A 13,590-nucleotide genomic window follows, 5' to 3' on the forward strand; every position below is an offset into this window, starting at 1 on the left:
TGGATAAAAAAAGGATATACAGCAACTTCTACGTGATATTCTCTAATTGAACGGCCAAGAATGGACATCTTCACTTTTTGCAAGGGAAATAAAGAAAGTATCTGTGATGTCCATATCTTTGTTTCTTTTGGATGGTATTTAACTACTTAAGTTGAGAAATGCACGTTTTGAAACAGGACTTGAAGATGATTTCTGAAGTATTCATGGGACAGTTGCGCCAACTATTTGGTCTGAAGTCTGAGAGCCTTTATGTTGGTGGATTTGCCACATCTGTACTTTTAACCAGTGAAAAAGGCTTTGCAGAATGGTATGATTAAGATACTGCTTAGGATGAACAAAGATGGAGCATAGGAAACATCTTAAAAACATTGCATGATTGCTTAAATAAACTAAACCACTGATATAAGTAGAATGATATCGGATAAGAATCATTTCCTTTTCATCAAAAATTGGATTAAAGTGTACTGAAGTCACTGAAAATCCAATATTTCTTCAATTTGTGTCAGCATCTCCTTGGTTCATATTTTGGTTCTTAAAATCATTCAGAGATTGAACGTTTTTCTTGGTATTATGTTGTTTTATACAATCTGTTTGCAAAACTATTCTTTGATTTCAATGGACACTTCCAATTTAACTTCTTTCAATTTAGATGTAGATATTCTGTAGGCATGTATTTGATCATAGATCATTCTAAAAATTCTTGTTGTAGGGAGTTGGACGTGTTGTCTAGGCATCACACATGTTTCAATCTTCTTCAATGTGGCACCACCCTTGGATCTCTCTCTCGACTGGTGGGTCATCATCTGTGACTCCGTTCTGCTTACTTCATACTTTGTGTTTTGACAATTTTCTCCATCCAGGTTCAGTCACTTCCCAGGATGATAATCATGGATGAAATTGGAAAACAGGTTAGAGTTTTGATCGATGACTTTGTAGCTTCAGAGTTTTCAGTTGTAAATATCTAAAATTTAAATGTAACTTCCTGTTACCCTTTAGAAAATATTTTATTTTAATCTAATTATTTATATAGCTTCCTCCCGAGTTCATGAAAATCAAAAGGACCTTTTTTGCCAATTAAGATATGTCACTCGTGGTCATGAAATTTCATGGTTAAACATACTGGTAAACTCTTTTACATCACCTATCATTACATATTGGTAAATTGTCAGCGCTCACGATTCTGACTAATTTTTCAGGTAAAGTATTCTCTTGAAGCAGCAAAATTATCTTTTGGCAATGTGTCTTTAGGATATTCTGATGCTTCTGCTGGTATTATGTTTCCTTCACCTTGGTATTAGTAATTCAACATGGTTACAACTAGTAATTTCTTTTGCCTTTCTCTTTATAAAATTCTGAAAAGTGTTCTTGTTTATTGTCAGTTTCCTCAAGAAAAGCAAGAGCCTTAGCAGAGGATGCCTTTTATCATCCATCTATGATGTCCGTGAGCTACTACTCATTTGAGCACTGTTTTGCTGTATATTCGGTAAGCTTCATGTCACTGAAGTACAATTAATCGCACTTTCTCGACTCAGTGTTCATCTGCTTCATGGCATTCACATGATTTTAGTACTGTAGAGTGTTCATCTGTTTTTAGTACGTTGTAACAATTATACCCCTGCCACTTTTGTGTCAAAGGTAGGACGTGATGGTGCCACAAGTGCATGTGAAGCAAATGATGGTTCGCCTGTTTTCTGTTTATGAAACTATGTTAACCCAACAAAGAGACCAGCACAGCATTTAATTGGTTATTTCCTCATGTAATTTGTTAAAGTACAAGTCTAAGAAAATAACACTAGGGGGTTTGGATTGGCTTATTTCAAGGTGCTTTTGGCTTCTAAGAACTTTTTAATTTTTTGAGGTGTTTAGCAAAGTCACAAAAAAGAGAAGTACAAAAGTTGATTGCTACTAACTTTTGGCTTTTAGGTTATGTCACTTAAAAAAAAAGCGAATCCAGATACCCCATTAATTGTGTGTTAACTGCTAATAATTAAGTTATTGTCATCGACTTGCTTTTTGCCTCGGTATAATTGAGTACTACATCGGATTCATTTTGCACTTCTCAATACCACTTCTGTTTCATTTCAAGGAGAGTAATCTGATTGGAGGAAATAAAAGTTTATTTTTGTTTATTTGCAGCCATTCTTTCTGCCAGTTTCGCTGCATGTGCTTCTTGCTGTCATTAGAGAATGGAAAAGGTATAAAGTGGAAAACAGAAAGTACCTCGCATGGAGGGTCAAACTTGAGTAGCATGTCAAGAGTTGCAGATAAAAAAACTATTTTAGAGTGGAATTGCAAAAACTGGCGTCCACGGACAATAATACACAGTTTTGTAGGAAAAGCTTGTGAGGTTTGATTGAAGTTAACACATTTGGTGGCAGTGCACCCAAAAAGTTTTCGACCAATAATTGAGATTTTAGATATGTACCAATATTCCGAGAAGATTTTATACAAAAATTATTAGACAAGATACACTTTCACCAGTATATTTATTCTGTTGCTAGCGTGTAATGCATCGTTGTACATTTGCTTAGTGCAATACATTGTCGCGGTTAAATTTGCCTACGAGATGTGACTTTGGCTAAAGAAAACCAACTTTCTCTGCCCCAGTGATGATGCAGAAAAAATCAACTTTGTTTTTACTACCAGAAAAGACATCAAATCCACCGGAAAATTACCCAAAAAGTCAAAGACACTAGATCAGTTAGTAATCAAATACAGGAGACAGACAATATAGTGGAAGGTGTAGGTTTATTTAGTTGGGAAAGCAAACTTCCCAGTTATTAAAACATCAGTTTATCTTCAGGAAAAAAGGACAGACAATAGTAATGCCAAACTAAAATGTAAAGAGAACTAGATGTGGGATGAAGCAGCAAAATTTGGCTTCCAAGTCTACATGACAAGCAACCAAAAAAGCCATTAAATTATATGCCCTTAAGGCCTAGCCCATCATTAAAGGTTCCCATGTTGTACATTCTGAGAGCCCTCGTTAACCATACTTGACTTGATAATGCCCAAAAATTGAAAAAGAAAAAGAAAAAAACTTAAAAAGAAATAAATCCCAGAAAGAGACTTGTACAGTTAAAACATAAGCCTGCTGACTTGTTGGATGGCAGATCAACGATTACCCAGCAAGCCAAAGGAAGATGTAACCACAATTATCAGATTCTAGTCTCCAGCGCTAATATTATCTTCTTCCTTGGACCCTGAAACAACCAAAAAGGCACAAAGCTTTCAATCAGCACGTAATAGAAAAAACTGTTATTCATGCCACTTCACTAGTACAGCTTCAACTTTATCAGTATTGGCTTGATCCCTCAAAATCTTCACAATAGTACACCCTTCGCGCCTCTGCCTCTCCTCACCCCAAAAGAAAAAATTAGTTTACTGAGTTTAAGAAATAAAAGGACTATGGATATGTAAACTATATATAAATGTGTAAGTCGAAGGGGAGCCTTGGAGTAATTGGTAAAGTTGTTGCCATGTGACCAGGAGGTCATGGGTTCAAGCCTTGGAAACAGCCTCTGGCAAAAATGCAAGGTATGGCTGCGTACAATACATCCTTGTGGTGGGGTCCTTCCCCGAACCCGGCACATAGCGAGAGCTTTAGTGCACCGGGCTGCCCCTTTTTTATATATATATAAATGTGCAAGTACCACAAATATCCTTTTAATTGAGCAATGGTGAGAACCGAGGAGTTCAACATGTCCTTTTCTCTCTTTACACAACAATGAACTTTTATATCAAGCGAATAGCAACAACACGTCATTAAGATACAATAGGATATGATTAAGGGAGTGTTGGTAAGAAGGAAAATATTCTCCTAAAAACTTGGAAAACAAGTTGGTTTCTTATTTTTTATCCTAGTGTTTGGTAAGTAAGCAAAAAAAATGTTATTTCAAGAGCATTTATATGTAATCTAGCAAAAAATTATAGAGTTGGGGGCGTGTGGGTTCTCAGGGAGTGGCGGAGGTAGGATGGTCAAGAGGTAGGAGTTGGGGGTGTGGGGTGGGTGGGAGACTACAATAAACATAGAATGTCACTAATAGAACTTGTTTTCCCAACTTCCATTAAGGAAAATAAACGCATGTCAGTTTTATCTGTGCCCTGTGCCATGGCAAGAGGGCGTGGTCGGGGCCGCGGGAGGAGACCTCAGCCACTTACTGTTGCTATCGGAAGCTCAATTGCATCGAGTTCATTTGGGAGATGCTACAACAACGCCACCAATGGAACAATACTTTTCTGATGGAATTGGGACTACAAGGGGTAATACTCACCCTTTGGTGACTGGAACAAGACCAGCTGGAGTGGTTCGATCATTGAATCTCAGTGCTCAGCCAGGTACAGAGATTAAGATCCCAGATCTAGTACAGGACAATGATGCGATCAGTGCTATAGAGAACCTATAAGATCTAGAGGAGGTGATGAGGAGATGGAAGATAAACCATGGACTAGCTTATTTGCGGGGATAGAAACTCAGTTAATGGTATGACACTTGAATACATCCCTCCTATGGTTGTTAATTGAACAGTAACTGTACAACTGGAACCAAATGAGCTTAGAACAGAAATTGAAAAATGGAGTTGTGCGTTGATTGTATATGTTATAGGGGAAACTTCAGGTTATAATGTCGAAAAGGTTTGTGCTGTATAATTGGAATAGAGTGGAGGAGCCTGAGGTTTTCTATTATGAGGATGGCTATTATATGGTGAAGTTCTTCTCTAAAGATGATATGTAGAGTGTCCTCTATGATGGCCCTTATTCTATGAACAAGAGACCTCTAATCCTTAAGCCCTGGACACCAGATTTCGAATTAAACAAAGAATTCCTTACAAAGAGCCCATTATGGGTTAAATTTCCTAACCTTCCCAAGAGTTGTTGGAGTTGCAAAGTAGAATATCTAGTGCTATTGGAACTCCTTTGTATGTTGATGAATGCAAAGCAAAACAAAAGAGAATATCCTTTGCTAGAATGCTTATTCAGACTAATGTGACCAAACCCCTCCCTACTGAGATTGTTGTTACTGCTACTGAGGGTACAAATTTCACTCGACCGTGTCGTATGATTGGAAACCTGAATTCTGTGGCAAATGTCAAAAAATTGGTCATATCTGTTAGCAACAGGAGGTTGAAGAACCAAAGCAGTTTTAAGTACCTAGAAGGAGGAGAAAAGGTAGGCAACATCCTCATGATGATAATCATGGTCAACAACAACAGCCTCAAAAGTACAATTGATTTGCTCAGTTATGGAAATTTAAAGCCAACATCCCACCAGCACCACAACAGGAGGAGCCTACTGAGATAATCATGCCTCAAGTAACTAATGAACAAAACTTATCTACTACTAATGTTGGTGATGCTAGTAGTTCTGAGATGAAATGTGCATCTCCTAGTAGTGGAAACAAGAGTCCAATTGCTCCTACTAGCTATAAAATCCTCAGCAAAAATAATCCTGTGCGCGCAAAGACTGCGGAGATGCCTCCTGATCTTGGTCAGTCAGTGCACACAAGGTAGTAGTCCTAGCTTGGGATGCCCTGTGGAATTTCCTGCTCTAGGTTCCAAAACAACAGGGAAGAGAGTCATGCAGCAGTAAGGTTAAGGTGGAAGTATGAGGAACAGTGATGTAAGCCCCTTGGGAGATGGGGGCTCCACCTCGAAATCAATATGACTTGGTTAGTGTGGAACATAAGAGGTGTTAACAAGCAGTACAATCAGAAGGAGATGAAGATTTATATGAAACAAAAGCATGTTAAACTTCTTGGCCTCGTAGAAACTAGAGTTAAAGAGTCAAGCTAATATGATAATGACACAACTGGCTCCTAGTAGGGCATATGCACATAACTATCTGGCTAATGGGGGATCCTGATAATATAAGGTGGAGGTACTAATGCAGCAAGCACAATGTACTCACTGCAAAATCACTAGTAGAGCTAATCATTTTGAGTGTGTTTTTACATTGGTGAATGGTTTCAACAATGCTGCACAGAGGAAATTTTTATGGGAAGATATGGCAACACTATCTAGAGGTATTACTACTCCTTGGGTGGTGTCTTACGATTTTAATGCTAGTGAGCCCTCAAGATAGATTATTTGGTAGTCCTGTAACAAATGCTGAAGTTAGAGAGTTTTAATGACTGTACACAGACTCTGATGCTTAATGAACTGACATGGAAAGGAGAATTTTACACTTGGTGTAACAAACAACATGGACTAAATAGAATATGCAGTAGACTAGATAGAACTTTTGGCAATGATTTGTGGATGTTGCAGTGGGACACCTCTACACACCGAGTATGAGTTGCCTGCTATTTCTGATCATTCACCCATGCTTCTTATTATTCATCAGACTATCAGGTCTCCAAGAATCCCTTTCAAATTTTTTAATATTTGGTCTACTCATCCTGGTTGTCTTGCTCTAGTAGAAGGTGTATGGAAGAAGAGATATGAAGGTAGAGCTATGAAAGTAATTTGGGCTAAACTCAAAGCTCTCAGACCTCTACTAAAGTCCTTGAAAACTGAAGAATACAAAGGTGTTGCACAGAAGATTTATCAAGGCCAGAAGTGATCTCTAACTTATTCAAGCTACTCTTCAAACTACTTACTCAGATCAATTTATTTGATCAAGAGAAGGATACTATACAGCAGTTGGAGAAATGGTCCCTCATTGAGGAGAGTGTCATGAGACAAAAATCTAGGGTTAAGTGGGTACAATTAGGAGATGCAAATACTAGTTGTAGTGAAGAAAAGAAGCCAAAGGAAACAAATATGTGAACTCACTGCACTCGATGGGGCTAAGTTAACAACTCCTAAAGACATCAAGAAAGAAGTACTCATGTTCTACAAAGATCTCATGGGTCCACTGCTAGCACTCTACCAGCTGTAGACAATGAATGTGATGCAGAATGGACCTCAGTTATTCCAGGCACAGAAATTGCAGCTCATTGAAGAGGTTACTGAACAAGAAATACAGGATGGTTTATGGGCTATTGGGTATGAGAAAGCACCTGGTGTGGATGGGTATAATGCCCATTTCTTCAAGAAAGCATGGCCAATTATTAAAGGGGTCATTTTCAGGTAGTCAAGGACTTTTTCTCTTATGCAAAGATTTATAGAGCAACTAATTGTGCAGCCATTACGTTGGTTCCTAAGACACCTAATCCAATAACAATCAAAGAGTTCAGACCAATTGCATGTAGTACTGTACTATACAAGATTATATCCAAAGTTTAGGCTAAAAGATTGCAAAAGCTAATGCCTACTGTCATCTGTGATGCACAAGCTGGTTTATACCAGGAAGGAAGATTGTTGATAACATAATTCTGGATCATGAACTAATCAAAGGTTATAATAGAAAGCATCTATCTCCTAGATGTATGATCAAGGTAGATTTGAAGAAAGCATATGATTCAGTTGAATGGATCTTTTTAAAACAGGTGATGGATGGAATAAGCTTCCCTGATATATTCACTAAATGGATCATGGAATGTGTGAAAACCGTTAATTATTCTGTGGTGGTTAATGGAGAACCAATAGAGCCCTTTGATGCTGCTAAAGGCCTAAGGCAAGGAGATCCCATTTCTCCTTTCTTATTTGCAATAGCATGGAATACTTGAGTAGATGCCTGAGAAACTTAAAAGAGTTTTAAGTATCATCTAAAGTGTGCAAAACTGAGAATCTCTCATCTTAGTTTTGCAAATGATTTACTGTTGTTTGCTAGAGGTGATCCTGAATCTACCCTACACCTGTTGCACTGTTTTAACAAGTACTCGTCTGCTTCTAGACTTCAGGAAAACCTGGATAAGAGCTCAATATATATGGAAGGGGTGAATCTGATCATCAGAAATCAGTTAGGCTTTGGTCATGGAGAATTACCTTTCAGGTATTTGGGGGGTCCCTCTGGCATCAAAGAAACTTACACTTGTTCAATGGAAACCTTTAATTGATAAAATGGTGGATGGAATCTCTTCTTGGACTGCTAAACAATTGTCTTATGCTGGGAGAGTATAGTTAGTTCAAACTGTGTTGTTTGGCATTCAATCCTACTGGTCCCAACTTTTTCAGATCCCTGCAGCTGCAATGAAGGCAGTAAAGGCCCATTGTAGGAGTAACATATGGTCTGGTAGTAATACTATATCCAAAAGGTCATTGATTGTCTGGGATAAACTCTGTTCACCAAAATGTGTTGGAGGTTAACTTAATCAACCTGAGACTGGAACAAAGCTGCTTTAGCTACAAGCTACTGGAACCTAGCCCAAAAAAAGATAAACTATGGATTAGGTGGGTTCACATTTACTACATCAAGAATCAACCACTGGAGATACTACCTAAGCCTACACAGGCTAGTTGGATGTTACAAGGAATTTGGAAGCAAGAAGACATCTCTTTACATGTTTCTCCTAGTTTGTTGCAGGGTAAAAGAGTTACTAGAAGAGTAGACCTGAGCTTGCTTGAATATAGACAGAGAGTTTCTTGGAAATACTTCATGTATAACAATGCAGCAAGAACAAAAGTTGTGTTTACTCTCTGGTTGCACTTTCATAATAGATTACTCACTGGTGAAAGACTGTTGCCTTGGGGGCTAGATATTGATGCAGGTTGAGTATTTTGTCCAACTGGATTAGATACAAGAGAGCACTTATTCTCTCAATGTGCCTTAGCTATGGACTTATGGAATAAATTACTACAACGGTTGAGGAGGACTGACTATACTGCTGCAACCTGGGATCAACACATGACATGGTGCTTATCAAAAGTTAAGGGCAAATCCCTACAAGCTAGATTGTTTAAGATGCTATACACTGAGACCATTCATGGCCTGTGGTTTGAGAGAAATCAGAGGAGGTTTGAAGGGGTACAAAGACCAGAGGAGAAGCTTGCTAAAGATATTGCTTTTGCTTGTTGTGTACGAGCTACTCCTGATGTGAAGAGTTTGTTAGATTCTTTTGTGTTTTAATCAGTTGTTTAGTGTTTTAGTTCTTGAGGTTCAGCAGGAAAATCACCTGGTACAAGTTTTATTTGATAGGAGTTTTGAGACAGCAGGATGAGTTCTATCCGGGCTGTAGTTATGTATTGATTTACTTGGTAATTAATAAAGTTCAGTTAGTTACCCCCCCCCCCCCCCCCACCCAAAAAAAAAAAGAAAAAGGAAGCTTCCCCAGAATCATTTATCGAAAGATCTCTCTTCTTCAAAAACAATGCCTACTGAATTGAACTTCTTCAATATGATTTCTCTTCCCATCCATAACCAAAAAATTACAAGAAAATGAAAAACAGGAAGTCACAACTTGCAATCTTCAAATGAATTCCCATACAAAACTATGATATTGTATTCCCATACCATTGGTATTCCCATAGCTTTAAGATCTTCATCTGTCATGTGCACAAGAGCAGCCATATCAACCTGCAAAAAAACAGCACAAGGAGAAGATGAATTTCTACAGCACTTCAAACTAAATTAAAAAGGAAAAAGCAGCAGGGATTTACTTACCTCTTCAGCTTGAAATGTAATTGCATACTTCTCAAGACCCAATGACTGTAGAAAATTATCCACTGATTCTGCCTGCACCAAACTTACAAAACTTAAGTACTCTGTAATAGCACATGGAATAGCACACGAGCATACTTGAGTAGTTTTCAACCGTTTTTGTTTATTATGTGATAGCTGATAACATCAAGGTAAAAAACCAGATTCCTGAGACAAAGTAAAATGAACACTGATAGCCACAACCACCAATTACACAGTAGTAAGAAATGCAAAGCAGAGGGTCTAATTGCACATGAAAAATTAAAGCAGCTAAAGAAATAAGGGATGTGCAGATCAAATGTAATAAGCTCACCACACATGATGTCATTAAAGAGAAATAAGGTAATAATGAAAATGCTGCAAAACATATGAAAGTGTGTTGTTGCATGGTAAGACCAGAAAGAAAACATAGGATCTATATGAAGTTGTATAAATAACAATAACAGTTGTAGTTTAATTCCTGTTTCTACTGTAAACCAGCACAGACAGAAGTGGAGGTGTCGAATGCGAGCATGAAAGGTGTCAGATTTGACTGCACCATGAAATTCACAAAGGAGACAAAGATAAACGTTCGACATGTGTTCAGATAAGCGGTGCATGCCACGATATTGTTAAAAGCGGAACTGAGTAACTGAGGAGACCTAAACCTTGAAGGTAAGTGCAATGTAAGTTGAGCACTTCATCGTTTAGAAAACACTTAAATATAGACCAAAGTCGCGCACAAAGATGCGCACCTAATGAGGGCAGCATGACATAATAACATAATTAACAAACAGGCAAAGCACCAAAGGGTGTGGCCTCGAGGTCGCCGGCAATAAAGTCGATGAAAACCAACCGGAAACCGGGTTCCAGATCCCATCAAAGACCAATACTTTTAGTAGACCAATACTTTTAGTGATTCCTTCCCATATGCCAAAGCTTTGGTGGGGAGATTTAATTGGTAAACTGCACCAGGGGAAGTAGCAGGTATCTAGCGAAATAGTGTAGGCTCCGTGAACTGGCCAGGACACCACTTTTCTAGAAAAAGTGAATCTACTTGACAAAATGATATACTCCCTCCGTCCCATTTAATGTGTCGCCATTTGACCGGGCACGGAGTTTAAGAAATAAGGGAAGACTTGATAATATTTACCAAACTGTCCTTTATCAAAAAATGTGTTGCTATCTTTTTTTTTAATTAAGTGGGCCCAATAAAGGTAAAAGTGTAATTGTGTTTTTAAATATTTACCAAATAAGGAAACATGACATTCCTTTTGGGACGGACTAAAAAGGAAATGATGACACGTAAAATGGGACGGAGGAAGTATTAGAAATTGTGAATAGAAATTAAAAATGTAGTATGACAAAACTATTCATTAATTTGAATAACACACTTGGGGGTCGTTTGATAGTGTAATAAGAATAATACTCGATACGGTGTTTTTATAATGTTGGAACTAGTAGTGTTGGGATTAGTTACGCTAAGCTTAATTTTTATCCGGTGTTCACCAACATTTATCCCATGTCTTAAGACCCTAGTATTACTAATACCATGGATGGGAAGGTATTAGTTATACACCCTGTAATACCAAATAGGAAGTATAACTAATACTCCCTCTTTTTCAAAAAGAATGACCTACTTCACTTTCTAGTCCGTTTAAAAAAGAATGACCCCTTCTCTTTTTAAGCAACTATTTAATTTTAACTTTCCACGTAGCATGTTTAAGACCACAAGATTGATGGGCATTTTGGTACATTTGACATGTCTTTAATTTAAAACCACAAGATTCAAAAGTCTTCTTTATTTTCTTAAACTCCGTGCCAAGTCAAACTAAGTCATTCTTTTTGAAACAAGGGGAGTACATGTATTAGGTTATACATAGCCCAAAATTCCTACCAAACACTTTATTTCTCTCCCTTCATAATATATATGTAAATGGTGGTGGTTCTAAAATCCTCTCAGGCACAAATACCTAGATAGTTCTCTCTCCTACTTTCTAGGAGGGTAGAACCACCGGAAAATTTCTTCTTCCCTTTCAAGTCAATACCTTACATGCCAACTACCAACTTTCTTTCATTTAAATCATTTTTTCTTTAAACCATGGGAAGCGAGATTATTTATTTTGTGAAGGGTGAATCCCTTCGCAAACGAGGAATTTGGTACGGTTGGACTGAACGCGGAAGAAACATGATGAGCAGGTCAAGCTTTAGCCAAAAGTCAATGGAATGGATATGCCAATCTCTCAACGAAGCTTCAAAGGTTAAAGGCAACATAGTAAGCAGATGGAAACGACAGTTACTATCTACGGAACTATTTTGTGCAATATAATAAGGGGAATATATAAGCATCTTCAGTGTACAAGGAAGAAACAGAGCAGTCTTGATTGTACCTGAAATAACATTTAATGGTGGTTAGTGGGATTTGGCTGTTAAAATAGAAAATTACATTTATTACAAGGCTTCAAAATTGATTAATAGATCCACTACTCTGACCGATAAGGAGATCCCTTACGCAGAACTGTCAAGAGAAGTAACGACTTTCCAGAGGGATCGCCAGGAAGGAGAAATCATCCACATCGAGGCAGACCCCAATTCATTCCAAAATGACCCTCTGAGCAGGAGCATTTACGGCCAGGTCCTTGTAGGCTCTTAGAAACCGACTCTATCGGAGATTCGCACATGGGCTAGCGCAGACCGGAACCAAGCCCATGGACTGAATATCTATGAAATGGGAAATAACTGTTTCCTTTTCAAGTTTGCCTCCATGAAAGCTGCAGAACATGTACTCAGAGGAAGTTGGTTCTGGAAGAAACAAAAAGTGCAACTGTAATGGTGGACACCAACTATAGGTGCAATCCAATCAAGAGCAGCCTTTAAACAGACATGGACCAGATTGGTTGGTTTACCACTACAATTATGGTCAAACAAGTTCTTCAAAGCGGCGGGGGGATTTTGTGGTGGCTGGATAAGGACGGAGGAGGAGACAGAACTTAGAGATCACCTGAGATGGCAAGGATTCTCGAGAAGAGTGGGGGGAAATTATTCCGAAGGAGGCAAGAATCGAATACGAAGAAGTCGGATACATCATTCATGTAAAGAATGGATCTTGGGCCTAGCTCAACCTCAAAAGCTAGCTCATGAGGGTAGTATCGCTCAAGTCCATATAAGGAGACCAAGTACCCATCCTTCTTCCGATGTGGGACTGTTAACACTCCGCCGCATGCCCAGACCTTGTTAACTGGAGCGTGAACAATATAATATAGGGGCCCAACATTGGTGAACAAAGAATTAGAACGGGACTGACTCTAACACCATGAGAGAAACATAGGAGAAAAATATTATTTAATTGTTGTAACTATATTATTACATTGAGGCCCTATTTATAGACACTACATTCCGATCCTTTTCCTAATAGGACACTACATTACAATACCTTTTCAAGTAGGATTCTATATGCTATTCTTATTCCTACTCATATTCTAACATGAGAGAAATATAAGAGAAATATTATTGAATTGTTGTAACTATATTATTACATTAAGGCCCTATTCATAGATACTACATCCAATCCTTTTCCTAATAGGACACTACAGTACAATCCCTTTCCAAGTAGGATTCTATATGCTATTACTATTCCTACTCATATTCTAACACTCTCCCTCAAGCTGATACATAGAAGACGTATGTACCAATCTTGTTATGGATGTAATTGATACGAGGATCGGTGAGGGACTTGGTGAATATATCTGTAAGAAAACTGATAAGGACTGCTTTTGAGAGCACATATTTTGTTCATAACTTAGCCCCAGGAAAAGATAAATTAGCCCCCTCGTGCTCTCAAATGTGTCTTCCTTGGTTACTCTCGAGTTCAAAAAGAGTATCGATGCTATTCATCTGATCTGGCTCGCTACCTTATATCTGCCGATGTCACATTCTTTGAATCTCAACCTTACTATACATCTTCTGATCATCTTGATATCTCTAAAGTTTTACCCATACCTCCAGTCTTACCCACACCGATCTTTAAGGAATCTACGGTTACTTCTCCATCTCCATCTCCATCTGCAGTGCCACCACTTTTGACTTATCACC

At 38.2% G+C, this 13,590-nt stretch overlaps 2 protein-coding genes across 5 annotated transcripts in view; one reads left to right on the forward strand and one right to left on the reverse strand.

The window, feature by feature from the left end:
• Positions 1–2,562, forward strand: LOC107842733 (GPI transamidase component PIG-S). 4 transcript variants are annotated; one of them, XM_047396879.1, is made up of 6 exons: positions 1–307; positions 710–791; positions 861–908; positions 1,197–1,269; positions 1,380–1,483; positions 2,137–2,562. In XM_047396879.1, exons 1-6 carry the CDS (start codon positions 159–161, stop codon positions 2,245–2,247), a joined length of 567 nt encoding a protein of 188 aa, XP_047252835.1. In that variant the 5' UTR covers positions 1–158; the 3' UTR covers positions 2,248–2,562. The 4 variants fall into 4 exon arrangements, with proteins under 4 accessions (XP_047252835.1, XP_047252838.1, XP_047252836.1 ...); XM_047396882.1 differs by lacking the exon at positions 2,137–2,562 and adding an exon at positions 1,640–1,659 and having other exon boundaries at positions 10–307; positions 1,197–1,291; XM_047396880.1 differs by lacking the exon at positions 2,137–2,562 and adding an exon at positions 1,640–1,841 and having other exon boundaries at positions 15–307.
• Positions 2,563–2,865: 303 nt separating this feature from the next.
• Positions 2,866–13,590, reverse strand: part of LOC107842734 (SEC23-interacting protein) — a gene marked incomplete in the record, with an annotated part of 16,312 nt that continues 5,587 nt past the window's right edge. Inside the window, 3 exon segments of the mRNA XM_047396878.1 lie at positions 2,866–3,203; positions 9,334–9,396; positions 9,484–9,555. Coding sequence (XP_047252834.1) covers positions 3,159–3,203; positions 9,334–9,396; positions 9,484–9,555 — 180 coding nt within the window.

Source organism: Capsicum annuum, chromosome 9 (genome assembly GCF_002878395.1).
Source record: "Capsicum annuum cultivar UCD-10X-F1 chromosome 9, UCD10Xv1.1, whole genome shotgun sequence".
Classification (NCBI taxonomy): Eukaryota; Viridiplantae; Streptophyta; class Magnoliopsida; order Solanales; family Solanaceae; genus Capsicum; species Capsicum annuum.